We start from the raw sequence: 27743 nt of genomic DNA on the forward strand, positions 1-27743 counted from the left end.
CATCTGCCCCTAACCATCAGGATCTGTTACGTTGCTTTCCTGATCTTCCCTGGGCCCCATCCACAAAGGGAAGGACGAGAGGTGAGCAAGATAACTACTAAGCTCTGATAGGACATGTCTCCTAAAAGTTGGGGTCTAAACTTCCTCAGCACCTGTGATACAGATATTCATAGAACCCCAGGTCTTCAAAAGGGACGGACCCTTAGCAAGGATAGAGGCATGGACGCTGTCGAAAGAATGCATGCATGAGAAGTCTCTCTCGGTGTAGATCTTAAAATTGAGTTGACTTTCCTTTATTGAATATGAGACTCTTTCAAAGTTGTGGTAATAAAAACAAAACATCTATTCCTTGGGGGTATGAATTGGAAATGGGAATTGTATAGAAATTGTGTTTCTGGTACTCACGAAGGTTTCTAGGTATATATGTAAGAGGAAGACTGGTAGAAGACACAAAAGAAGGTTCTCAAGTGACAGAAGAGAGTGGTCTATTATCACATGATAATTTGGCTTTCCAGTTCCCGAAGTTTTTAGATTAAAGTCATTCTGAAGCCTGGAAAAAATTATTGAAATTCTCCTGGTCCATAAACTGTGATTTTATTCACATAATTTCTCTCTTTTCCTCTGAAATTTTCCATTTTAAATGGGAGGAAGGAAGGGAAGGGAGAGGAGAATTTATGCAAACACCTATATTCATCCTGTTCCACTCTGGCTGTCAGCTATCCGCCTCATTGTGTCCTTTCCCTGCACCCCCCATTAACCTCTGAGTCTGGGCCCCATTTACCGCATAACAGGTACTTGTCCTGAATGACACAGCCATCCCTGGCAAAGTTCATGGGAACCTGAATCCCCTAACGTCTCTCCCTCCAGCGACATGTTATTGTTGCAGATTGTGTGGTTCTTAGTCTTTATTATTGCTGTTGTTTTTGTTAAACCATTGAGAACATGATAATAATTATGGGCTCTTCCCCACAAAAAAATACTCAATGCAAAAAAAAAAAAAAATCAAAATTTTTCCTACAATTTTAATGTATTCACAGGCCCCCTGAAGCCAAGTTCAGAACCTTTGCTTTAGAAAGCAAACCTCCTTTAATCAAGTTTGTAGATCCGTGAAGAGAATAATTTACAATGACTTAGAGGGATATTTTTACATTTATAATTAACTGGCTTACTGAATGCAGAGTGATGTAATAAGAAATAGACCGAAACTTCTTTTTATTTACATAGTGTATTTTCTATAACGTTCAGAGTTTAAGAACTTCTAAAGAGATGATTCATTCATTCATTTGTGCATTCATTAAATAACTATTCATGGAGCAGCCATTATTTTGCAAGGCACTGTTCCAGGCACAAGAAATGTAGCAGTGAAAGGGGAAAAAAAAAAGGGTAGAATCTCAGGCTTCAGGGAATGTATATTCAAGGGACACTGGGAAGAGAATATAAATAAATAAATAAATGAATGAATGAATAAATAAATAAATAAAATAAGTAATAGATTAGATGGCAGTAGTGCTAAGGAGAATAGTAAAGTAGAGAAGGAATTTGGGGGACATTAGAGACTGTAATTTTAAATAGGTGGTCAAGGAAGAGATCATATTATCAATAGCATCATCATCAATGACATCACTGTCATTGAAAAACACAAACTCATGCTCTTGTTCCCAGCAGTTTTAGAGATAAAATGAAATGCTTTGACTCCTCAACCTTATTCCAGGGAGTAGGGTGGAAGAGAGGTGTGACAAGTGTGCAGTGGAGACAGGGGCAGGGTGAGGGGGCATGCCATACCCACTCAGTCCTGCCAGGGATATACCTGCAGCTTCCGACTCTCCTTTCTGGTCTGGCTGGTCTCACATAGGCTTTCAAGGTCTTGGCAGTTGCTATTTCAAAGTTTTGTTTTAATAACAGAAGGATTTACAGAGGGAACGTATTTTTCCTGATTTTCTTCTCAGAGAAAATGAAGGCTGTGCAAAGTGTGTAACGCAGGTAAATGTGCTCTTTTAGGGAGTGAGTCTGATATGTTATGAAGCAGTGGGGAATTATCAAGCTCCAAGGATGCCGTGTGATAGTGTCAGAAGTCAGACGATAGACGTTCTCTAATCCAGGGCCTTCAATTTATTCGTAAGAAAATCAAGACCTCCAAGAAAGTGAGGCGCTTGCCCGAGGGCACACAGCTCATTTGTACAGGGACCCTACACCCTGTTGCACAGACCTGAATTCGCTAAAATGGATTGTTAAAAATACCATCCAACCCTAGTCCCAGGCAGTTGGGATCAATTTCCCATGCACCTAATTTACTCCGAGAGAATTCATACTGTATACGATATGAAAACAAAATCTTCCTCAACTAGTGATTGAAGTACAAGGCCACAGTCACCCATTAATGAGTCCAGATTTAGGAACCCAAAAACCTGTACCCAAAAAGCACAGGGACTACAGCCACAGTGGAACCCAGCACCATTCGAAGAGTCCTTGTTCATGCCCGTTAGATCAGAACCACTTTCTTAACCACGGATAACTTTAGTTAACGTGGAGTCTACAGTTTTGGGTTCCCTGTGGACACTGTTGGTCTTGCTAAGTAATTGTGCCAGCTCAGGTCTGTGCCACAAAGAATATATGTTTAAAAGTTGGGTACATTTATTATAAGGAATACTGCTCCTGTGGATCTTGCTTGAAAAGAATTACTTAAGGTGCTTTATTCCCCATCCTCCATTATCAAGTGCTATAAATGTATTCACTGGTTTATCATCATTTCTCTTCTGCCTGCACGCACCTGAAGGAAAGAACAAGGGGAAACATCAAGCAGGTTTGTGATTTCTCTTCTGCTCCATGTTTGTTTATAAATCTGATGCCTAACCGATGTTTTAAATGTATCTCGTGTGAGTAAAATTGATCAACAAATACCAAGATGATTAAAAGTGACCTTTCACAAAATTGCCTGCAAGGTTACTGTTTCATTGATTTTTTTTTTTTTTCCCTCCCTTGGAAGCATCAGTGTCTCCCTAACTCACTGCTTTTTATAATAGGCAGGTCATGGAACATTCTTGGGGGGAAAATAATAATTATGGCCTTTGGTTATTCCGTGCTACCATTTTCTCAGACAGAAGCCTTACCGAAGTATTCCAATTCTGGGAAGCAGTGTAAGATATATTCCCCTTCACCAGGGTGCTTTTAGAGTAAGAAAATGGGTTTTTTGGGCAAAAGGAACACTGTGTACAGGAGGTAAGAACAATCTCTCTGTAACATGCCCAGCTCATTAAGCACTGGTTTACTTGAGTAACATTCAGAAGGGCCTCCTCCCCACCACCACCCCATCCTTTAGGAAGAAGGTAATCCTCCCAGAAACTCCACCAAATAATTTATGGCTATTCTTTCATGCCTTTCAAGGGAATGCTTGATCAGATTAAAGAGCAGAGAGTTAGACCTAGGAAGAATGGGAGGTGAAAGAGAACATTTTATTCTGTGTTAGTGAGTGCCAGAAAGAGTCTGGTTTTGGGAGCAAAGCCCCGAAGGACAGAGCCAATATTAGCACTGATGGTGTGAGGAGTAGTAGAGGCAGAACCAGCAGGAGAATCCCAGGTGCCTGGAAGGGAAGAAGAAAAAAATTTTTCCTATCATCGCTACTTGTGTCAGTAACAAGGAAACAGAGGCATTCCACCTGCGCAGAGTTGGCCATTGGGTGGGGACCAATGGGAGTCCAGGGATTGTTGCTTTAGTTTCGTACTGTCGTACTAATGACATTAATTATATTTATACAGTACTGAAACTAGTTTCGAAAGTTCACTTGGGGTGATGAGGTTCTGGGTCATCCATTTCTGCATTATATTAACACTTAAAAGATTCACAAGCCAGAACATAAATGCATCCGTGATGAGAGAGAGATGTGGCAGGACACACAACACTCCACCGAGGTATGTAAGCCTACACAGGGATGGCATTAAAGACCCTTCTCTTACTTGGTAGACAAAGAGTTAGAGCCAAGGTCACTAGATATTCCTCAGTGATATTTCCAGAAAGTTTTAGTAGCCTGAAGATTTGGTCTTGTCTACTTTAGAGATATTTCTGCCCAAAGAGAGGTTCTGGTCATTAGACTCAGAACATTCTTTGAATAGACTCTAGAAGAGGCAGTCTCTACAATTCTGACCGTTTCGTCCTCTTTTGTCTAGACTCCCTGCAAATCCCTCCGTCCTCCTGTTGTGGCAATTTTACTTGAAAAGAGTTACACAAAATAAATCATAGCCATTATAAGCCATTTAATCTATTTGGTGATATTTGAAAAGCTTTCCTGTTTCAGGAGCTATCCATTTACAAATTATGTCAAAGGGTAATTTGTCTCCAAATCCTAAAGGCAGAGACTGTCTTTGGCACCAACTCCGTAGCTACCTGAGAGTAAGGTAACCTGTCTTGGTTTCATCCTCCAAAACAGAGCTATTGACACCTAAAGGGGAAATCTGAATCATGAGGAGGTGCTGGCAAAAGTGTGACCTTGTATGGCAGTCCTGAGTGAGGGGTCCCCCTGGGCTGACACAATATTGCACTTTTTCCAGATGTTACCAAGGCAGGAAGCAAAGACAAAATTAAAGTGTAATTCTGGAGCTTCTGTTCCTCACTCCAAAAATGAAACTCCGAATCAGCTCTCAAGATTCAAAAAGACTACCGACCAAAGTTTTTTAAATTTCATGATGTTCACATACACCTAAGACATCAAAATTTATTCTACATGCTTATGACTAAGGGTGTCAAAAATGACTCACCTGTAGTCTTGAACATATACAGAAACACCGAAGTATGTTACACAGAGATTTCTTGCTTCTCTATGGTCATTGGACATTTGGCAAAACCACCGTGAAACATGTCCTGTATTACCATTTAGCATGCATGCCTTACTTGGTACACTCAGGTCTTCTGTCCCCCAATTATGTATCACAACACCCTGTACAGAGCTGTGACAGAGAATGTGCTCCCTAAACAATTCTTGGATAGAGTAATGAAATGTCCCTGACCTCAGGTAGTTCACGGAGAAAGAGAAAACACCAACAAAAATGGGCAAGAGGAAATATACAAAAAGAGAGACAATGAAAAAGTAAAAACATTTCAATAATCTGAAGGAAACAAGCTGAAGATCCCATTTTAATATTACCTTAGCTTTCACCATGTTGTGTTCCATAGGCAATGGAATTCATAGTGCTGCATAATGAATGCAACAAGACTACAATAGCAACAGTACCATCTTAAGGAAAACAGATTTTCCCTTACTCAAGCAAAATATGCACAAAGGAAAATGCATTTATAATGTGGATTGTTTCTTGGAAGAGAGCAGATTTGGGTCCAGACTTTTGTTGATTAATCCCTGACCCGATTTCAAATGGACTGATTAACACCACCCAAGTGCAAAGCCCTTTACTGTGTTTGGGGCCATTGGGTTACTGATGGTGATTCCGATAAGCAGGAGAGAGAAACTTCAGCCAACTCTGTTATCTTCCAGAGATCTCAGAGCCTGGCGTCTCCTAAATCTTTCCTCATGGCTTTTCAGCGTGTTCAGAACTGGGAGTAATTCAAGCATAGATGGGTTTAGCACAGTAGCCAGGAACTGTCTCCCGGTGCCTGGCATTTGCTCCCTCGGAATGACCGGGCCAGACACAGAGAGACTTTTCTTGCTGCAGAATGTAGTGAGGCATCCCACACATCCATATACCCCCATAGCTAACGAGGGTCCCTGCTTTGGAATTTTCTGGGTAGAGAGATTTTTGTCTTTCTACACTGAGGTTAGGGTATGTTTAAACAAATTTGGCCTAGGGAAAGACATCCAGTTCCGTCACGCTTTTGCATTGTTTGCAACGGGTCCAGAATTTTTCTTTAAAAATACAAACCATCGGTCTCAAGAGGAGCTAAATTTAACAACAGTTGAAATAGTGTCTCTCTGAGACATTAAAGTAATGTCTTCGGTACAGGGTCAGGTACAAATTACTGTTAGACTCAACTGAGCCTGCTCTGTTCCTCCTCTGCTTACATCGTAAATGCAGCTTCTCTAGTATCGTTTAATGATTCATTTGTTTTCCTCTGTCTTCCCGTTAAAGCAGTTCTAATCTCATATGTGGTGAATATGTTTATTGACTGCATTGTAATTAATCATCCCATTAAGTAATTTGTCCAACTCATCTTTTTAAACTGGATAGTTTTTCTCAGTTGTGGTACAAATGGTCACTTTCAGAAAATAGAATTTACCTATAAACCCATCTAACCAAGTTAAACCAGGATTCTCACCTTGAGATTTTTCTGTCCTCCTCCCTTCCTCCTTGACAAGGAGGTCAGTTAGCCATCTTGTACACACTGCCACAAAAAGGCTCTTACTTCTTCCTGCCTATTCAGGTTGAGCGCTACGAGAATAGATCATGCCAACGGAAGTTCAGAGACTGTCTCTAAACCTCGCTACCTCTGCCTACCCTGTCTCCTTAATCAACAGTTGTTGCCTGTGTGTGTGCTTCATAGTTAAGCTGCCTTGACCACAGTCTCTAGGCGTTAAATGGAACCCTGTCAGACTTATTAGACTATCTAAAGCTGCTTTAACAGGGTCTTGTGAGACTCTTACAAAGACGCATGTCTTAAAAGTTAAAGCATAAATTATATTCTTTTATTACGTTACCATCTTCTGCGGTGATCCACTGAGTGCTTTGTCCAAATGGCTCCTGCGTGGTTGGCTCTATTAGGTTCTGAGATGTGTGGTTCTCAGGAGAGAACTCGAGGATGCTGACGGAAAAGACTGTGCGTTCTTGTATTTCTTGGGTGTTTGTTTTCCATTATTTACATTTTCTTTCTTCTGTGTGCAGTAAATGATCTGCATGTGTTGTTAAACTAAGTAAGACGAGACTTTTTTTTTTTTCAGCATAATCAACTTGTGTCCTTATGGGCAAAATGTTAGATTGTTTCAAAAACAATCTTTTGAAAATGGGCTCTCCTTCTGTTCGTATTTATTGATAGAGGGAAAGGATTTAGTCTTTGAAAACACATCAAAAGACTTAAAATAAGAAACTCTTTTTTTAACAAGCTAGTGACCTAGACTCTTTTCTTCTGACTTTTTTGAGAATGTATTCGGACAATTAGTTATCGATATTAACTTTAACTGCAGGTATTTTATACAAATCAAGAACCTTTTTTAACATTTCAGAGCAATTAATGTTACCAACTTCATTGATTCCTATCAATATTTATTTTCTAAAATACTGCAATATTTTATTCCTCGTTTATACTGTGTTGCATTGCTATTTATTACAAGGGTTGCTATATTTTAAAATATTTGTGTTCTTATTTTCCTATGAATCCGATGCTAACACACAGGCTACCATCATTTTAATGCCTGTTTCACATCCAGTTATTTCAACCTCACCATTAAGTGCACTGATTATATTCCAAGCAGCACAATTAAACTCCGTATTAGTACTTACTGCTTAAATAGTCTGTATACTTGTATCTGAAAAACAATAAAGCCAAATGGCTTTGTTGTTCTAAAAAGAAAAATCCCTAAGCACTTCGAGGTGGTGAAATGCTTAGTAATGTGCTGCTCTATTTCCCTCACTCCTAGTAAGTTCTGTAGTAATAAGCAGAAGCTCTTCCGAATGTACACCTCACGGAAGCAGAGGTACCCAGCATCCCGGCTATTGACATGAATTTGAGAATGCCAACTAACCTCAGGTGCATGACCAGGTTACACCGCCATCCTACCTGAGCCCTGCTCAGAGACTCACTCTTCCTAAGGACTTCTTGAATGAGGTTTTCAACCCGCTTGTAATTTTCCTTGTTGCCTGTTGCCTGCTTTGATACTCTACCCCAGGGCCAAATAGGCAGGGTCCCGCACAGCCCTGGCAGTCGGCCCCTTGGCGCCTCCTTGTGGTGGGACAGCTGCTGAGCTGCTGCACGCACTGGATTGTTACGGCTCAGTCGCCATATTGTGCCTGAGGCGAGAATTTGTAGAATGCTTATCCTCTGAAGGGCTAAAACCCTGATTAAGTATAACAAGGACTACAGCATTCAAAGTCCAAGAGGATTACCGTGGGGTTACGGTAATGCCACACAGTTCCCTGGCAGGGAACATCCAGTTGTAGCCTGCATGCTGAGCCATTTGTGTAACTTGTACGTCTGGTTTCTCCAGGGGGAAGAATTCCCTTGCACAATTCCCCATAGTTGTGCAGGCGCCCCCTAGTAGAGTCCTCAGCTGGGGAGGTGACCGCTTACTCAAAGATGCCACAGTCAGTGACCACCATGTCCTTTGGGTTACTTTCTCCAGAAAGGGGGCTTCTTGTTGGTCTCCTAGGAATAATCTTTGACAATCTTCCTAAAAACACGTACATAAATCTGCCTCAAAAACCATGTTTATAGAGGCACCTGGCTGGCAGGGCCTGTGACTCTCCATCTCAGGGTCATGGGTTCAAGCCCCATGTCGGGCATGGAGCCTACTTAAAAAAAAAAAAAAAAAAAAAATGTGTTTATAGATGTGACAAAAAAAGTAGGAAAATAATGAAAACTTGAATGGACCAGTGAAGAGTCTCTATTTTTAATCAATGTGCATTTTCAATAACAGCCATCTAATCAGTTTAATAGTCATGTAATCAAGATGCTCTGTTGATTTCCAAAGGGGAAAAGAAGTAGAAAAACTAATAGGAACGAGCTTTTTTGTAAGACCAGGTCTTTGCTTGGAGAACAAAATTTTGCCTGGTTAAAAAGTTCTGGGTTAAGATTTTATTCTTGACCTTCATACATTTATGTCAAAAGAGAGAGTTAAAATGTTCATCTTTTTTTTTTCTAATTTCATATGTAATTTGTTGGATTTGCTTTAAAATGACTTTTGATAATTCTTTTAATATTAGACATTGGCAAATATCCATGCAGTTAAAAAGGACAAAAAGGGACATGGTACCTAGAACTCATTTATATCAACTTTAAGTGCTTTAAATAGTACTAAGATTCAGAGAAAAATATTATCTCCACTTCCATGAATAATCAGAGATGTTATCAAAATGTTTCATAGAGGCTACTTTTAAAAATATTTTCATAGGAGCAATTGTTTTTAAATATTTCATTATTGTAAATTAGCCATGGAGGGTTTGACGCTGATAGTTATTTCAGATTTTTTTACTTTTTCAGTAATTGAAATTTTTAAAAAGGAAAAACTAAATTTCAAATTAAATGGTTTTATGAAGTTTTCATCAGTTTCCTCTTCATTTAGTTGGTATAAGAAAGAGATACGTCTTTAAAGCTTGAGACAATGATATTAACGAAACTCAACCTTCTGTAGTAATTAGCATCTCTGGGTTCCGGAAGAGGTAATCAACCAGATAAAGTACAGGGAGAACACTTGTAGTGATAGCTATGTAAACTTCAGCCACTCGTTAATCTAAATAAAGGTGCAGAGCTGAGCGTATGTTCCCAAACCCGATCACCATAAATTGAAATGATGGAACAAATGTGCTGAAACTGAAGAGAGATGTGAAATTTTTACAATTAAAAAAAAAAAAAAAAAAAAACGAAGCTTGAGAAGAGGTGACATTTTGGGCCCTATCCCTTTGAAGATCTGTTTAAATGATTGAAAAGTTTGGGATGACATGGAGAGCCTAGCCTCGGCATAAAAAGATGCAGTTTTATATGTTATCATTGCTGTTGTTTGATGTGATCTACCATTTAATCATGCATTTGTCAAGTGCAGAGAAAGCCTTGGACTGACGGGATTGTTTTAAAGAACTCTTGAACCCACCTGACCCCATCACAAAACTGCCCAGCCTGTTCTCTGCATGTGCCTTCAGCTAGTCATGCTGGACATAGCTACGTCTGCATTTCAGAGGGGAGCTGTCAGTTGCATGGTCGACTTGTTTATTGTTACCAGGACTTTCTGATCACCATAGTTCATTATTTGATTTGTTTTCATGTAAACACATAAAATGTGGTGTTTTTTTAGAATATCATTTGTTAAGCAACTAGGCATGGAAAAATAAATGTTACTGTTTCTTGTTAGCTACAAAACACATAACCACTAAACACATTTGCTGTTGGCATGCTGCAGCTGGGGACAGTGGACATTGCGGTAAGTGGAAAAAACAAGGGCTCCACTTCGTCTCAGATAATCCGTGTCCATGAGAACACTGCCTCCTTCATGCCCCACAAAGACTGCAGCATGACTGCGGGTCTCAGCCTCTCAGAGTAGCTGCCCCAAGTTACTGCCCTCAGCCCCTTCACCCTTTGTTTCTTCAGACCCCGAAGAGTCCTGGGCCTCTCACTAGATACCGGTGTCATTTTCTGATGAATAACACAGGGCTTTATACATGAAACCAGAACACAAACCAAATGGGGACTCAGCACCTCTTACAGTTCACTTGGGTCCCACAAAAATCCCTTAGCCGTGTTGCTATTTTCATCTTTATGTTAGAGATGAGGACTCCAAACCCCAAGTCTCTTTGATTCCAACTTGCCCTTCCCACCACATCACACCACATCTTTTGATGAGGAAAGCATGGAGATGCACTTTGGGTTTTGTTGTTGTTGTTAATGTTTCCTTTATCAACCCACAGCATTTCAGTCCTCGCTGGCATCTGAGAACTGAATGTCTGAACAAATATAATTTACCAGTAGCTGCCACAGCAAATCAATAACCTGTTTAATAGCAGGAAATTGTGTTAGTGAACATAACATCTCGTTCTGTTAATCAGTCATCACATTCATTATATGTTGGGGCTGTTCTACGTTGTGTGGTTTTTGTCTCCAAGAATGAATGCAAGCATAAAAGGAATGGGTGTTAAATGTTGTATGTTTAATATTATGTATGCAGTACTACCAACTGCTATGAGATTGCATGAATTTATGGATATCAGAATCTTGCCTGGGATATGAAATGCATGCAGAATGTGGATATATAGGTATATGTAACTGTCATCCGTGTAGAAATGCTTAGAAATTACAGAGATACGCTCCCAAATAAAAAAAAATTACTTTCTTTCAATCTCAAAAGTTGAGGTTAAAGCTAAAATCTATTTCTAAAGCAAACACCGAACCAGTTCTTGATTATTTCCAGTTTAATTGTGTACAAACTACCCTACCCGATGTCAGTCCTTTCTGTGATGAATCCAGGAAGGGTGTGTCTACCTGTACAGTGAGAGTGAGTTCAAACGAATGCAAACAGATTAAATAAAGCTCCAGTTTAAAATAAGGGAAGAATATATTGCTATGCTCCTACTCGCTGAAACCATTTTGTCTATTGAAATATAATATAGAGTTTCATCAAAGTATTTACCCAAGTGGAGTGGAAGAAATTGCTTGAAATGGAATAATCATGCCTCTGTTGTCCACAGTCAGAAGCTAAGTTTTAAGGAGCGAGTACGCATGGCTAGCCCAAGGGGCCAGAGTATTAAGAGCAGACAAGCCTCAGTAGGTGACAGGAGGTCCCCGAGCACCGACATCACCGCCGAGGGCAGCCCCACCAAAGTGCAGAAGAGCTGGAGTTTCAATGACCGAACCCGCTTCCGGCCCTCGCTGCGCCTCAAAAGTTCTCAGCCAAAACCAGTGATAGACGGTAAGCCCTGTTTTTCCATAACTGTGTTTAATTTGATAGGCTATCGTGAGCAAGATTATGAAGTAATTAATTCTCCATGGTACCACTTGAAGATAGAAGAAAACAACCCCAAGGAAGGAATTGTTTGTTTGTTTTATTGGAAATTTATTCATTGCCTTGGGCAAATGTACAGAACGTAAGTTTACTTTTGGGAGCAACTTTGGCAGCTAAATCTACATTTCAAAGAAGTCAAACAAAATGTTGTTCCTTCTTTACTCTTATCTACAACACATTATTTCTCGGACAAAGTCTCTATCAAGATCAACATGACTGTCCTTCTCACGTATAGGTCATGTCTGACGAGCAAAGGCCCATGGCCAAAGATGACCAGGTGCTCTGTGAATGTCTTTAAAACACAGTAAGAAGGGTAACAATACCTTTCTGGACAACCATGAAGGTGCTCTTCCCTTTTCTACTATACTCTCTCCACCAGTAAATCAGAGACCACCGCTTATCTTCCTTAGCGAGATTCCTGTTGAAAGTTCTTATCTAATGATAAGTGGAATTCAAGTTCTTCTCCCAAGAGGAGCTAACCTACTTTATTTATCATACAATGTGTCAGAAGTTCACTTGCCAACACATTTTATTGAGTGCCATATAATTTTCATGTTTATAAAACAGTTTCTTTTTCGTTTAAGATTAGCTTGGTTTTCCTTTTAAGTATGCCCCCCTGGGATCTCTTATACTGGGCAAAGAACCAAAGTCAAATAGCATCTTTCATGAATGCATAAAAACTGCAAAGGCTATCAGTCCTTCTATTCTCATTCCCTAGTAGAACCTGTATTTTCCCAGGCTCTGAAAGCCTGAGGGATTAAATTAACAACCAGGGGTCATAATCTCAGTGATCTCAGGCTCCCTGCAGTGAAATCCCTGGAACCTCAGCCCACGGGTTCCTCCCAGCTCATTCAGGGATCCCCAGGGATACTACTCCCACTCTCAAGCGAGCAACACGAGTCCCCTCTTCACACCTCTTCATTCTCCACAACGTCATGGATGCCATGCTCTCCAAGTAGACGCCTCGCTGCCTACCCGATGGGCCCCTCCTGGTGGAGCTTGCAGCTCCTGTCTCCGAGGCAGGACGTGCGGATCCTGCCAGGCTTCCCTCCACCTGTCACACTGTTAAGGTAGGAAATGCCCCCTCCACCAGCACTGGACACTCCCCCATCAAGCCTCCGAGTGTCCTGAGTCACTGGAGGCACAGATTTTCAGTGTCCTCTGGTTTCCACAGTCTCCTCCCTAGGAATTTGGCTGAAAGCCCATGAACAGCTGAGTCAAGAGTTACCCGTTACAGGGCTTTATGTTGCACTCAAAATAGACTTTCTGAATATAAATGGATGCATCATTTCTGGAAGGCAATTTGGCAACATGTATCAAAAGCCTGTACATATGCCTAAGCTTGGACACATCCCATCCACCAATTCCATTTCTAGGATATAATCAATATAATGAAATAATATCAGACATTAGAAATGGTGCTAGAAAGCAAAAATTATTGACGTGAAAAGATGATTATAAAAAATAAGTTATTCCATTTTGCTGTGTGTGTGTGTATAAATTCATGTACTTAGAGGGAAAAGTCCGGAAATATTTATAACAATGTATGAACATTTACCTGCAAGTGATGAGGTCATAGTTATACTTTCTTCATTTTATTCATCTGTATTTCCTATTATTTCTACAATGAACATGTAAAGCTTTTGCAAAAGAAAACAAAGGATGATTTTTCTATTTAAAAATTGGGCCTTCTTTTCATACAATACCCTCTCCCCTTCCCCAACTCTAGAGGCCCTTGGTCTAACAGCCCTCTCCTTAGACACACGCACCCCTGCCAAGAGGTGGAAGGACCACCTTGTCTTAGTGCTGGGGACCAGCCTTTGTTGAGTGTAGACGTGGATTGTCTAATGAAGTTTAACGTACTGCAGATAGACCTGTATTGGACTCTAGGGTCGCCGTAACAAAGTAGCACAGCTGGGGTAGCAAAAACAACAGAAATGTATTTTCTCACAGTTCTGGAGGTTAGAAGTCCGAGAATCTCCTTGTCTTATAGATGGCTGGCTACCTTCTCCCTGTGTCTTCACTTCATCTTCCCTCCATGCACAGCTGTGTCCAGATTTCTTCTTCTTCTTTTTTTTTTAAGATTTTGCTGATTTTTTTTTAAGATTTTATTTATTTATTTGACAGAGAGAGAGAGACAGCCAGCGAGAGAGGGGACACAAGCAGGGGGAGTGGGAGAGGAAAAAGCAGGCTACCAGCAGAAGAGCCTGACGTGGGGCTCGATCCCAGGACTCTGGGATCACACCCTGAGCCAAAGGCAGACACTGAACGACTGAGCCACCCAGGCGCCCCTAAGATTTTACTTATTTGAGAGAGAGAGTGAGCGAGAAAGTGAGAAAGAGAGAGAGAGTGAGAGTGTGCACAAGCCTGGGAAGAGGCAGAGGGAGGGAGAAGCAGACTCCCCTGCTGAGCAGGGAGCCTAACTCGGGCCTCAATCCCAGGACCCCGGGATCATGAGCTGAGCCAAAGGCGGACGCTTAACCGACTGAGCCACTCAGGCACCCCAGATTTCTCCTTCTTATAAGGACAATAGTGATATTGGATTACAGCATACACTAACGAGCTCATTTTAACTAAACTGTATCTTTAAAGACCCTATCTCCAAATAGAGTCACATTTTGAGGTACTGTGGCTTAGGAGTTCAACATACGAATTTTGGTGGGACTGTAATTCAGCCCCTAACAGAGCTCCTGCTCACCCATGTCATAGCATCCCTGGGAAAGCCAGGGTGTGCCCACATCTTTAAACCTAACCCTGGATTCACAGGGTGCTAGATATGCATGCATGACCCACAGTGGAGTCTGTAGTCTTCCAATGGGGGCTTCAAAAACTATTTGACTTTGTGCTGTGAGGTCTTTATGGTTGGCTGAACACATGTAAATAAAAAATCAATAGGATCTGAATTCCGAATATGGAAAATGAATTCTACTGGTATGTTTGGCCAGAGGGAAAGCATTTTTCAAAGACTCTAGCGTCGGCACTATCCATCACAGTATTTTAGTTACTGCAAAGATGTCTCAGAGGTCAGACAGATAGAAACAGAAGTCCCATTTTTAAACAAATAACAAATTGGAAAGGTCTCCTGCCATCCATTTTGTACATCATTTCATACAAGTGCAGTTCTATTTGGTTAGAAAGGAATTGCTTTTCTCTGGTTGATGCCCATCTCAGTTGTTCTGAGTGCCCCAAGTGACAGGAGGCCTGATTGCTGTTCTGCCAAGGTAGCTTTGTCGGTGCCCACCTGCAGAAGATCACGACGCCTGACTCCTCATTTTATCCAATAGTCCAGAATCTTCACCTCCGATTTAACTCAACGTTAGGGCTTGGGAAAAATGGAAATTTCTTTTTAGAGGGAAAAAAACAACTGAAGTAGCTAGCAAATAAATGTAGACTTCAATTATACATTTTTATTTATACTGCCTCTCCCGGTTTTAAGTATGTCTAAAAACCACTTACTACCCATAGAATATAATGTATAACACCACAGCCAACTCCCAATTATTCCAGATCTATTTGCTCATTCACTTCTGGGCCTCTTTTCTTCTACTTCTCTCTTTCCTGTAGATATTTTAGGCATTCCATTGCCCATGAACAGCTCAAAGAGAGTGAAGAGCAGAAAGAATAATGAAAAGTCTAATTGGCCTTTAAGTTAATAACTAAGTTACATTTGGAAAACAATGGACCTGTAACTAAAAGATACTATCATAGAAAAACAAAGGAAATTTAGGGTTAATCCATCAGCTTTAATAATTCCTGCCAAATCTGATACCCTTTACTACAGATGGTATATCTTTATAATTTAATGACTTACAAAAGCTATTAAATACCGCATGTTGGGCTTTTTTGCTATAATTTTTTGTGAAATTTACATATTACACTTAAAAAGGGCAATACTGTCTTCCAATAGTGCACATTCATGTCTACAGAGAAGTGGAAAGTAATAAGCAGATGTTGAAGCTAGAAATTTACAAATGGCAAAAGGAAAAAAGTAGACTGTAAGGGACTGGTGTCGTATTGCCATAGCAAATTACTTTTGACTGATAATGGTATGAATAGTATTTTTAGTTCATAAATCCAATAATAAGAGAGAGAAATTTTCCATTGGTCAACCAATAGTATTTAAGCCACTTCATATAATTTTTAAAAGTAGGTAGGATATGACTTCTTTAGATTCCACATTTAAGTGCAATCATGCACTTTTTTCTTTCTGTGTCTGGCTTATTTCACTTAGCATAATGTTTTCCAGGTTTATCCATTTTGTTGCAAATGGGATGTTGTTCTTTTTTAAGGATGAATAATATTCCATTATATAATTATACCACAATTTCATTTCCTCTGTATATGTATATCAGGTTATCATGTTGTACACTTGAAACATATGCAATTTTTATTTTTTTATTTTTTTGTAGAATTTATTTATTTATTTGAGAGACGAGAGTGAGCATGAGTGGGGGGCAGGGCTGAGGGAGAGGGAGAAGCAGGCTCCCCCCTGAGCAGGGAGCCCAGTGCGGGGCTTGATCCCAAGACCCCAGGATCATGACCTGAGCCGAAAGCAGATGCTTAACTGAGCCACCCAGATGCCCCACAATTTTTACTTTTATAATAAAATTTTTAAAAATTAGGTAGGATAGAAATGATATTTTTCTCTCAACATATAAAATAATAACGATAAAAGTAACATTTATTGGATCCTTCTCTGTGGCAGGCAATGTTCTCAGTGCTTTATTCTCTTATTTCATTCAATTTTTCCAGTACCCCTATGAGGTAGGTTCATTATTATCCCCATTTTATGGATGAGGAAACTGAGGCTTGACGCTGAATAACTTACCCAAGACTAACAGATATAAGTAAGGGAGTCACAGTATGCACCCCGGCAACCTAATTTCACAGCCTTGCTTTCAGAAACATTCATAGAAGTGCTCCCAGATGTCGTATCAGTCCCCCTTTAGGCCTCTTTCATTTCTTCTTTTTCCCTGCCACCCTCCCCCCACCCGCTTGCACTCCTCCATTTTCAGTTGGTCAAATCTCCTTCCCATAGAATCCATTTGACCTTGCCACCATCCCATCCTGTCTTTCTCCCAACCCCGCTGCCAAACCTCTGAACTGTATCATCTTCAAAGACGCCGGAGGTGGAAGATTAGGCAAATTGAGGAAATGGCCTTTAGATGACCCTCTCTGTTTTGATGGCGTATCTGGGGAGAGCCTCAGGATAATAGCCATGCTGATCTGAGTCTGTTTACCCATGGAGGGAGGCAAATGGTGAGGTCATGTGAGGTCGGTTTCAGATGCAAAAGGGAGTGTCAGGAGATGGACAGCTATCAACAACAGACAAGCAAATGGAAAGGGGCAGGCTGCAAGTTAGAGGAATACCAAGCAGCCAAAATCTACAGCAATGAAACGACAGTAGACATGGATTTCCGGTGGCCAGTTTGCAGTCAAGGAGGGCTAGGCTTGCTGGCCCCTGCTGTCCTTGGGAATGCCTTTCAGAACCGCACTTCAAAGAATACGATAATCTTGACAGAGAAGGGTCCCACATACCCATATAAGCTGCATGTTTTAACATGTTTGATATTGCTTCTGCTTCGAGGAAACGTATCGATTCTGCTGAACAATCCTCAGGGCTCACGCTGGTTGCTATGAGAGGCACATACTCACCAGATCCTTATGAAAAAGACTGGCATGACCCTGGGTGCGGGAGACACATGGGGTTCACCTGACCAGAGCCCGGGTGGGCTGAAGATATGGAACAATTTGCAACTGTTGGGGGCAGGGGTCCCTGGTGACCTATTCCCTTGTTCCAGGCACTGCTGGTCTCTCTTCTCTCTCCACTTCTCGTCCACGCTCCTTTCTTCCCTCAGCCAGTGTGCCTGTTAGGATGCGTTTGGCTGCAGGACACAAAAGAAGCAGATTCAAATGCCTTCAACAATAAGTGTATCTTACCACCTAAAGAAATTCAGGGGCGCCTGGGTGGCACAGCGGTTAAGCTTAAGCGTCTGCCTTCGGCTCAGGGCGTGATCCCGGCATTCTGGGATCGAGCCTCACATCAGGCTCTTCTGCTATGAGCCTGCTTCTTCCTCTCCTGCTCCCCCTGCTTGTGTTCCCTCTCTCACTGGCTGTCTCTATCTCTGTCAAATAAATAAATAAAATCTTTAAAAATAATAATAATAATAATAATAATAATAATAATAATAAAAAGAAATTCAGAGGTAGAACAACTCCTGGCAACAAACGTCGAGATCCTGACTTGACTTCTCCATGCTTCTCTTGGATCTTCTTTGACTCTGCCCATCTGTGTGCCCACCTCCTCCTGGGAGCAAGATGGCTGCAGCAGCCCCAAGCATCTTATGAGGCACAACCCTTTGAGAGGCAGAAAGGGGACCATCTTGCGTTGCTATCTCTTGTTAAAATGTGGAAAACTGTCCATTCCCATCTTAGTTCGTGGAAGTGGGTCTCATGCCCGAAATGAACCTTGGCCAGGAGAATGAGCACTGGCAGTCAGGGGTCAGGAGCCAGCACCTGGATCCGGGGCCAGTCTCCCCTGACGCCCGTGGATCAAGCAGGGGAAAGGGAGATTGTAACTGGATAGATTTGAGGATTTATGTTCAGGAATTGGCTGTTGGGATAGCAACCTCCAGCCGTGTCTGATACAGCCAAGCAATCTTTTCTCCTTTGTGAGGGTGAAGAGAAAGAATGCCCTTAAGCATGTTTTCTCCCAAACATTCTGTCTACATGTCATTTCTGTTCTCCTAAGTGTCTATGCTTTTTAAACATACAAGCCAGATTTAGAAATCTTTTTTTTTTCTCCTTTCTTTTATCGCATAATTTCCATGAGGCAGTGAGCACAGACTGGCCTAACTTCTTAAATTTCCAAAGAAGGACAAAATGGGTAAAGGAGAATCTAGGGAAAAATAAATGAATCCCCATTCAGATCATTTAATCCCTCCCCACACACAATCAGCCAGTACATTTCCGATCACGCCCTCCACCGAGGGAAACGGGGGGCAGTTGCCTTCCTCACCACGTCCTCGAGTTCCTTCCTTGGAGACTCCTTCTTCCCTTTGGGCTCATAATAACTAATGGGGTCTCACCTAAAGAGAGCAAAAGAGCAGAAATCAAAGCATGAGGTGACAGAAGCCTCGACTCCTCAAAGTCAGCAAGGTCCGTCCATCCCCTTCCTCTCTCCTTTAACCTCTGTCTTCCAGGTCCCAGGCCCACCAGTCTCCTAAAACTGGCTGGAGATTAGCAGTATAAGATCGACAAGAATACTGACAAAAAGGAAGCATTTTAGTGCAGTGGTTTGCACAATACCCTGAACTAGCAGACTTTTGTATCGACAATGGGATATTTTTTTCCAAGCAGTATAGATCACAAGCTATGGAGATTTCATATTTGACTAATTCATACACACGGACCTTTCATCTTCTACTAATCCTCTTTTACACTTATTTTCCAATGGCATCTTCTCTCGTGTTTTTCTCAGTCTCCCCAGTTGACATTTTCTGTGTTTCCACAAAATGCCAAGCATTGCATGGCACTTAACATTTTTCCTGATTTTTCCATATTGATGGCCCAGCTTCAGCCAGACTTTGATTATAATTTTCCACAAAATATGATGCTTCGTGGCACTTTCTGAAATTACCTGATAATGACTTTGCGTTGTGTTGACAGAAGCAATTATTGTCAAGGGCGGGGGGGGGGGTGTTCTGTTGGGGCTTCAGCTTAACCTGTTTGTCCATATCCCTGACAGGGTATCCCTGCCTGAGAAGCATGCCCACTTCTGGGAGCTCTAACTGTAACAAAACCTGAGGGCTTTCTTTCACGATAGAACGTAGCTCATTGTATGCCCACCTTCACTGTTAGCATATCCTTCTATGCAAACGCCTACCGAGGGTATTCAGTAGGCTTCTGAAACACACTTTTGGTCCTTCTTCACTAAGGAGTTGGTGAAAACCGTTACCTGGAGAAAGTTTCTCAATTCTGGTCCATAGGTTTCTTTTTCCTTCACTTGTCCAAGTTCATTATCCATTCAGTCCGTTATTCTTCATTCAGAGACACATCCTAGTCCTCTCCTGTGTGTCCTGTACTGTTGTTCCTGTCCCCCTAAGATCTGCTTCTTTATTCCGGCGTTCATATTACTATGGGGGGCGGTGATGGAGGGCAAGGGGAGATCTCTCAACCTCTGGTTATAGACACTAAGTGACTAAGTCCAGGCACCCCTCAGAGATATTGCAGGTTGGGTTCCAGACCACCCCTGTAAAGCAAATCTCACCATAAAGAGAGTCAAAGGAAATTTTTGGTTTCCCAGTGCATATAAAAGTTATACTTACACTCTACTGTGTTGGAAAGTATTATGTCTAAAAAAATAGTATGCATTATCTTAATTAAAAAATACTTCATTGCTAAAAAATGTGAACCATCATCTGTTCTTTCAGAGAATTATGATCTTGCTGGTGGAGGATCTTGCTCAATGTTGATGGCCGCTGACTGGTCAGGGTGGTGGTTACTGACAGTGGGGGTGGCTGTGGCAGATACTTAAATAAGACAACAATGAAGTTGGCCGCATCAATTGACTCTTTTACAGATGATTTTTCTGTAGCATGAGATTCTGTTTGATGGCATTTTACCCAAGCAGAACTTTTTTCAAAATTGCAGTCAATCCTCTCAAACCCTGCTGCTGCTCTTATCAACTATGTTTATGCCATGTTCTAAATCCTGGTTGTCATTTCAACAATCTTCCCAACATCTCCACTAGGAGTAGATTCCTTCTCAAGAAACCACTCTCTTTGCCTGTCCATAAGAAGCAATTGGTCATCTGTTCAGGCTTGCTCATTAGACTGCAGCAATTCAGTCACATCCTCAGGCTCCACGTCCTCCGTGGAAGTCCTGAACCTTCGATCAGAAAAGAAAGAGAGAAAGAGAGAGAGAGAGAGAGAAAGAGAAGAAAGAAAGAAAGAAAGAAAGAAAAAGAAAGAAAGAAAGAAAGAAAGAAAAATCTTCAAAGTGCAATAAAGCAAGTATGCCTATATTTATCATATTTCTGGTAAGGGTTGCTTTTTCCAATACTTTTTGTGAAACGCCTTTTCCTGGTTTTTAATTCCTGAAGAAATGTGTTTCTATTTTGAATGGACTGGAGTTTCCCCTGGCTTTCTATTCTAATCCAAGTACTCTTTGTATTATAGAATGGAATTTCTGTCCAGATTTCTCTAGGTTCTGCCCCAGTGTTTGTTGTCACCCTATAGCGATAGGGAAAATCATATCTGGTTCCTATTGGCGAGGAAAATAGCTTCCTGCTTAAGATGTAGGCTTTGAATGAATCCCAACTCCTTCCTTCCAGCAGAAACTAAGCTGCCAAATGACCTGTGAGTACAGCTTTAAACCATGTTTTTTTGGACTTCCACAGATCCGGGTCTTACTGAGAAACCCAGGGTTGTAAACCAGAGTTCTAAATTTTGTTTCACCAGCACATCCAAGGGTGCGCATGTGTACATTGGTGCTTTAAAGTAAATTGGAATGCTGTATTAGTTATCTACTGATACGTAACAATTTGCCCCAAACGTGGCAATTAAAAACAAGAGACCCATAATCTTACAGTTTCTGCGGTCAGAAATCCAGCAGCAGCTTGGATGGGTGACTCTGGCTCAGTCTCTCATGGGGTTGCAGTCAAGCTTTTGCTCGCCACAAAAGTCATCTTAAGGCTCAACCGGGAGAGAATCTGTTTCCAGGCTCAATCAACCATTTGCTGGCGGGCCTCATTTCCTCACATCACCCACTCCATAGGCTGCCTGAATGTCCTCATGACGTGCATCTGACTTCCCCCAAAGCTAGTAATTCAACAGAGACTACATGCTCAAGAGAGGGAGAGGGTACCGCAGACGGAAGCTGCAGCCTTTTATGACCTAACCTCAGAAGTCACATACCGTCACTTCCTCCATATGCTAGCGGTCATACAGACTAACCCTGGTGCAGTGCAGAAGGAGACGATGCAAAGGGAGGGAGGGTCATTGGCAACTCTCTTAGTGGCCGGCTACCATAAATGTGTTTACATTGGATATGTCTTTTGAGTCACAGAACCCACCACTCCCTCTCGTCTTTCTAGGAATTCCAACCACCACCTCCCCATCTCTTTTAAATGTTTCTGTTACCTTCCTGCCTCTAAAGGCATTTGGGTTTGTGACCTCTAACATTTCATGTCCAGTGTCCTATATATTATATTTCATACACACACACACTCTCACACACGCCCCCAATCACGTCCTGACCCTCGACCTTGATCACATTATAACTAGACTATTACATTCCATTCTTAGTGCAACCTTTCCAAAAGTGATATTAACAAAATATTGAGCATTCAGTGAGTGTGACAAAAAAATAAAAGAAGATGAGGGAGCAGGAAACCAGCTAGTCAGTAGCAACACCACAGCGTTCTGTCTGTTGAGCACATGTTCTTTTAGGATGTGCGGCACATCATAAGCTGCTACAAGAGGCTGAAGAGATGTTCTTGGGCACTTCCCAGGGCAGAACCAGAACCAAGTGTGCAATACCAGTGTTTCCCTCAGTCTCATGGCAGGCTAGCAATTAAGGCCTCACACTGATGGAGTGGAGTCCGTCACTGGAAACCTTCAAACAGAACTTGGATGATCAACATTCAAGGATTTCTAGGCTCTTCAGAAGATCGACCCCAAAGAAATTTTCTTGCAAACCCGGGTTTCTAGCGCTGCCGTCTGGCTCTTCCCTTTTACCGTTCATCCTCCCTGGCAATCCCAAACTGAGACGTGGAAGACAGGGAGGGTGGTTGGGAAGTAGATTGGCTAAGGGGCGCGCCAGGGACTCATTTTCTCTCCTGACCCTGGTCTCCTCTTTCTGTGATGCAACGTGCTTCCCATGGCTTCTTCCCTCTCACCAGTCCCACTCCTCGACTTCCCTTCTCACTGTCAGCTGCTGAGAAGTGTGTTGGGTGTGCCCCACCTATCCTTAGAAGGTGTCTGTGTGTGCTCCACCGTGGAGCATTCTCAGAATTCGGTTATGCATGGGGCGCCTGGGTGGCACAGCGGTTAAGCGTCTGCCTTCGGCTCAGGGCGTGATCCCGGCGTTCTGGGATCAAGCCCCACATCAGGCTCCTCCACTATGAGCCTGCTTCTTCCTCTCCCACTCCCCCTGCTTGTGTTCCCCCTCTCACTGGCTGTCTCTATCTCTGTCGAATAAATAAATAAAATCTTTAAAAAAAAAAAAAAGAATTCGGTTATGCCTGCAACTGGCAGATTTCAGTTCAAGTCAACAGGTATCTGGGGGGGGGGGGGGGGCTGCTCAGGGCTAGCACTTTCCTGGACACCAAAGGGGCAAAATGACTAGACATGGTGAGTGCCACCTCAAAGAACTTGCCATCTGCCTGAAATTTCACTGCCCAGCCCCCCCCTACAGTATTGACTGGCACCTGGGGGGCACAAAAGGCATCCTCTTCACTTTTCAGACTTCACACTCTTCAGAAATAACCTGTGGGTGACCTCTGAATTTCGCATGAAAGAAGTGCAAAGTTAGCCATTACACAAATCACAGGATTTAGCCCATATTTCAGAGAAGCACTTTCCAGCTGCATGGTGATTTTTCATTCGTATATCTCAAATTATTTCCTTCAAAGGCACACTTAGTTGTCTGCTCCACAAAGAGAAACCAATATGACACAATTTTAAAATTATATTTAATCGCTGTCATGGGGTGCTCCAGTTGGTAAAGAAGAAAATAAAAGGTTAGAGGAAGGCCAGGGTCCTTTCTTTGCAATGGGCAGCTAATACAGGAACGAGATGAGCTAGCCAGGCTTCCTTTCTGCTGTCTGCACTGTGAAACTCACTACATTGTTCCAAATTCCTTTTATTTTCAATGTCTAATTTTCCCCAGCTTTTCTTCTCTTGCCATCTTTTTCCTCTGTTGCCATGTACAATGCATAACAACAGTTCCTGGACTCCGAAAATACAGAAACCTCACAAGAATATTGCCTGGGGAAAATTAATCTCTGTACCTCCAGTTACAAAGATTCATTTGCACATGAAACCCTTAATTCCCTGCTGGTGATAAATTTGCATTTTTCATTAATCTAATGCAGTAGCAACCGGTGTACCACATCATTCTGTTGGGGTCGGTGACTAATCTTTCCCAAATTGTTTTGAACCTGTGTTCCCATGATTTTGTGTTTTGGCTGAAAAATGTCATGACCTCGTGTCTTTTCACATTTGTATCAGTTATCTGTTATAGCAAAACTATTCCTTCCCCCCAGATTTAGTGGCTCAAAACAGCAACCGTTTATTTAGGCCGCAGTTCTGTAGGGCAGTACTTCCGTTCTTGGCTGGACTCACTGGTACATCTGTGATCAGCTACTGGGTTGCCTGGGGGGCTGACTGGCCCGAGGAGGCCTCAGCTGGGCTGACTCATCTCTGCTCCATGTGGTCTCTCAACCTCCAGCAGGTTGGGCTGGTTCAGAGTGGGGGTGAGCTCCTGAGAGCAAGACCAACCTGCAAGGCCTATCGAGGGTCAGGCTAAACTCTCCCGGAGTAACGTCCCCTGAGAAATCACAAGGACCAGACCAAATGCAAGGGGTAGAGAAAGAGGCTCCACCTCTTAAGGGGAGGAGCTACACGTATCATGGGTAGTGTGGCAATCTATTGCCCTAGTCATTGGTAGCTTATTCACTTTTAGTCTTTGCCATATGCTGTCGGTTCTATAAACCAATGTGTGAGTGTATGATTCAATTTGTATTCTTCCCTGTACTTTGCTTCACGCCTAGAGCCTAAGAAGGAGAGGGAAGGAAAACCGCATTGTTAGCACCTAATATAGACCAGGCATCGACTAGGCATTTTCTGTTGGTTCCTTCCATACCCGCACAGCCATTTTGCAGATCAGGAAATCAAGACCTAGAAAATGTAAATAACTTGCCTGCGTAGGGTCAGTCTAAATGCCGAAGTTGGGATTTGAAATTGCGTTTAGATATCACTCCATAGTTCTTCGTATGTTCTTCCATGCTGCTCAGCACGTTTTCTTTCACATGGGTCACATCATCAATAAATGAATGAATGAAACAAGGTATGAATCAGCTGTAAGTCTAGTGTTAGTCAAATGATTTACTGTCCTCCGTTTCAATTAATGTGGAAAATCTTCTCAAGCCATGCCCCTTTGTCACTGTATACACTGCATATACTCTCCCCATCCCTTCAAGTGTCAGTTAAGGTAACGCACCAGTAATTCCCTTTTTTTTTAAAGCAACACTTGAACGTTGCTGTCTCTGGCCAACCTAGTCCAAGTAGTATCCGAGAGGTTTACACCTTGGCATTTCCAAACAATGTCACTGCTAACCTAATAAGAATTGAAAGTTGAGAAAAAAAATTACCAGATCTATTTTGAATTCCCCAACAGATTGGATTAATGAATAATGCAAATGTGTAGTTCCGTAGTTTGTCGGCCCATTGTCAACCATGACTGCCTTGATTGAGGTCAGGTGTCTCTGAATATGATTCAACAAAGACAGATCTCATCCTTTTGGAGATAGGATTAAATACATTCTTTTAAGTCACTTTGTCATTGATTCAGAATGTTTCTCCCTACAGTAAAGTCCTGTCTGTCTAAGTCTCAGTCTCTTGTAATTTGACCTAGTTCAGTTATTTTCCTGTATGGGAAGGCTGTCTGAGATGATGCTGTCAGGCACAGCCCATTGCCTATCCTGGTTATCTGTGTGTGGTTGACCTTTGCTTTGCTGTTATCACTTGGCTTTGCTAGGATTTTCTGAACATTTGTTCCAATAAAGGCAGTCCTGCTAGACTAGGATTTACCTTGCTTTGAGTACAAACACTTAGATGATTTACTAATGGAAATACAAAAGTCTACAGAAGTAGATTTGTGTGTGTATGAATTTTAAAAAAAAATAACTATTTTCACAAAGTTGGGAGTTTTACGTCCTTGTTTTCAATTGGAAAAACTCACAGTGCTTTGAGTATGATGAGTCCTCGAGGAATTTTTTTATGAAAATTGAATTAATCTAACAGTGGTTAGAAAAACCACTTTTTGAATAAAAACCAGTTTTGGAATGAGATGGAATTTGTTTCAAATCCTAGTTTCCCCACTAGGTTGAATGAGATGAGGCAAGTGACTTAACCTCACCATGCTTTACCCTCCCCTTTACCCTCTTTCTCTTTGTCAAGTAGCAAAAATAAGAACTACCTAATAGAGTGTGTGTGTAATAATGGGGTACAATATGTGTAAAATCCTTGTACGGTGCCCACCACAGAGTAGGCACTCAGTAAATTGAGTGGAATGTTATTATTTCATTAATACCAATTTCTTTTTTTTTTTAAGATTTTTTATTTATTTATTTGACAGAGAGAGAGACAGCCAGTGAGAGAGGGAACACAAGCAGGGGGAGTGGGAGAGGAAGAAGCAGGCTCGCAGCATAGCAGGGAGCCCAATGAAGGGCTCGATCCCAGGACCCTGGGATCATGACCTGAGCCGAAGGCAGACGCTTAACAACTGAGCCACCCAGGTGCCCCCATTAATACCAATTTCTGCATTAATTTTAATGTTGAAGTCCTAGGCTTGATTGATTTGCATGTTTCCATCTTCCCTTCATCCAATGCTTGGTGGCAATTCCTGTTGATGGTAAATGGAAGTTTTAAAGTTATACATTCATACAAACTTTTTTTTAAAAAGAATTTATTTATTTATTTATTTGACACAGAGAGAGAGAGCACAAGCAGTGGGGAGCGGCAGCGGGAGAGGGAGAAGCAGGATCCCAGATGAGCAGGGAGCCTGGCACAGGACTCGATCCCAGGACCTTGGGATCATGACCTGAGCCGAAGGCAGACACTTAACTACTGAGCCACCTAGGTGCCCCCGTTTGTACAAACTTTATTCCTTTATTCCTCAGACTGAATTTTAGGAGTCCTCCTGCTAAATAATTTATATAATCACAGAAAGACGAAGTTATCTTTAGTATACCTCATGCTATTCATTACTATTTATCCAGGGGTCATTGCCTTTATTAGAGATGACAGAAATAGTTCATTTGTTCGGAAAGAGAGGCATTGGCTCACTATGTGACAATACAGTGTGTGGCACATAATAGTTGCTTAGAAAATATTTATTAGTGAGTGAATGATAGTGAACAGATAATGAACAAATAAATGATTTCATATTTAGTTATTCAAGAGTCAACTCATTAAACCTCATTGATAAAAATTGCTTTGGGATTATAAAAAGCCACCATACAAATGAGATGCATTACCAAAGCCTAGAGTGCGATATTATTAAAAGTGTTTATTGCTGAATCCCTAAGTGCTGAGGTATTCAATAAAGGGGGTATTGAGTGATTTTTAAGAAGATAATGAAATTCCTGGGTTGCTTTATAGTTGCAATAATTTTGAAAGAACATATACTCCAGTGTTCCCATTTTGAATAAAGACAGTCAAAATAGCAACATATTCAATTAAAAAGAAGAAAAACACTTTTATATTTTTCTTTTTTACCTTATGGGCAGTTACTAAGCCACTATTATGGTGCGATCAGCAATTTTAGCAGTAGAGACCATATTAATTGTTTTTGAAAACTCTCTGGTGCTTCATATCATCACTCAAAACAGAAAGATTCCTTTTAATGAAGTGTCAGGAATTATTCCATGAGATTTTGCCAGCATTTCTGTTAGCCAGTAAGTAAGGTCAATAGACAATCCTTAACAGAGAATCTTAGAGAATTTCGTATCATAATTAACGTGATTTAAGATGCTGAAAATGCGTGCATTATCTACTCAATCAGTTTAAGTGGGGTCTTTGATCTTAAAGAGAAAATGCTCGGGTGCAGTAGCATCTCACATAATAGATCCCTCATTAGTGTGAATTAGTAATCCTAGATGTTGCTAATTAACAGACCTCTAAACACACAAAATAAAAACCAAATCGCCAAATCACAAGAGTACTGGTGAGTGTAGTTGGTAAGCACGGTCACATAAGTATTTCGATTGAATCCCCCAGCGGTCGAGTTTCCTACAGTTGGCAGGCCCCGTGCGGCGCGTTTTACCTGCCTTGGAATAATCAGCTATGCACTAAGAGTTGGTACTGAAAGTTGAGAT

The 27743-nt window shown here is 41.5% G+C and overlaps 1 protein-coding gene across 4 annotated transcripts in view; it reads left to right on the forward strand.

Moving 5' to 3' along the window:
* The window catches only part of KCNQ5 (potassium voltage-gated channel subfamily Q member 5), a 489468-nt gene that overhangs the window by 418763 nt on the left and 42962 nt on the right, over positions 1–27743 (forward strand). For 2 of the 4 annotated variants that reach the window (XM_044387115.3, XM_057303906.1), the window contains 3 exons: positions 2774–2800; positions 7574–7630; positions 11328–11548. In XM_044387115.3, coding sequence (XP_044243050.1) covers positions 2774–2800; positions 7574–7630; positions 11328–11548 — 305 coding nt within the window. The remainder of the gene's footprint in view (positions 1–2773; positions 2801–7573; positions 7631–11327; positions 11549–27743) is intronic. The other 2 variants (XM_044387116.3, XM_026507086.4) reach the window with 2 other exon arrangements.

Source organism: Ursus arctos, unplaced genomic scaffold (assembly GCF_023065955.2).
Source record: "Ursus arctos isolate Adak ecotype North America unplaced genomic scaffold, UrsArc2.0 scaffold_29, whole genome shotgun sequence".
NCBI lineage: Eukaryota > Metazoa > Chordata > Mammalia > Carnivora > Ursidae > Ursus > Ursus arctos.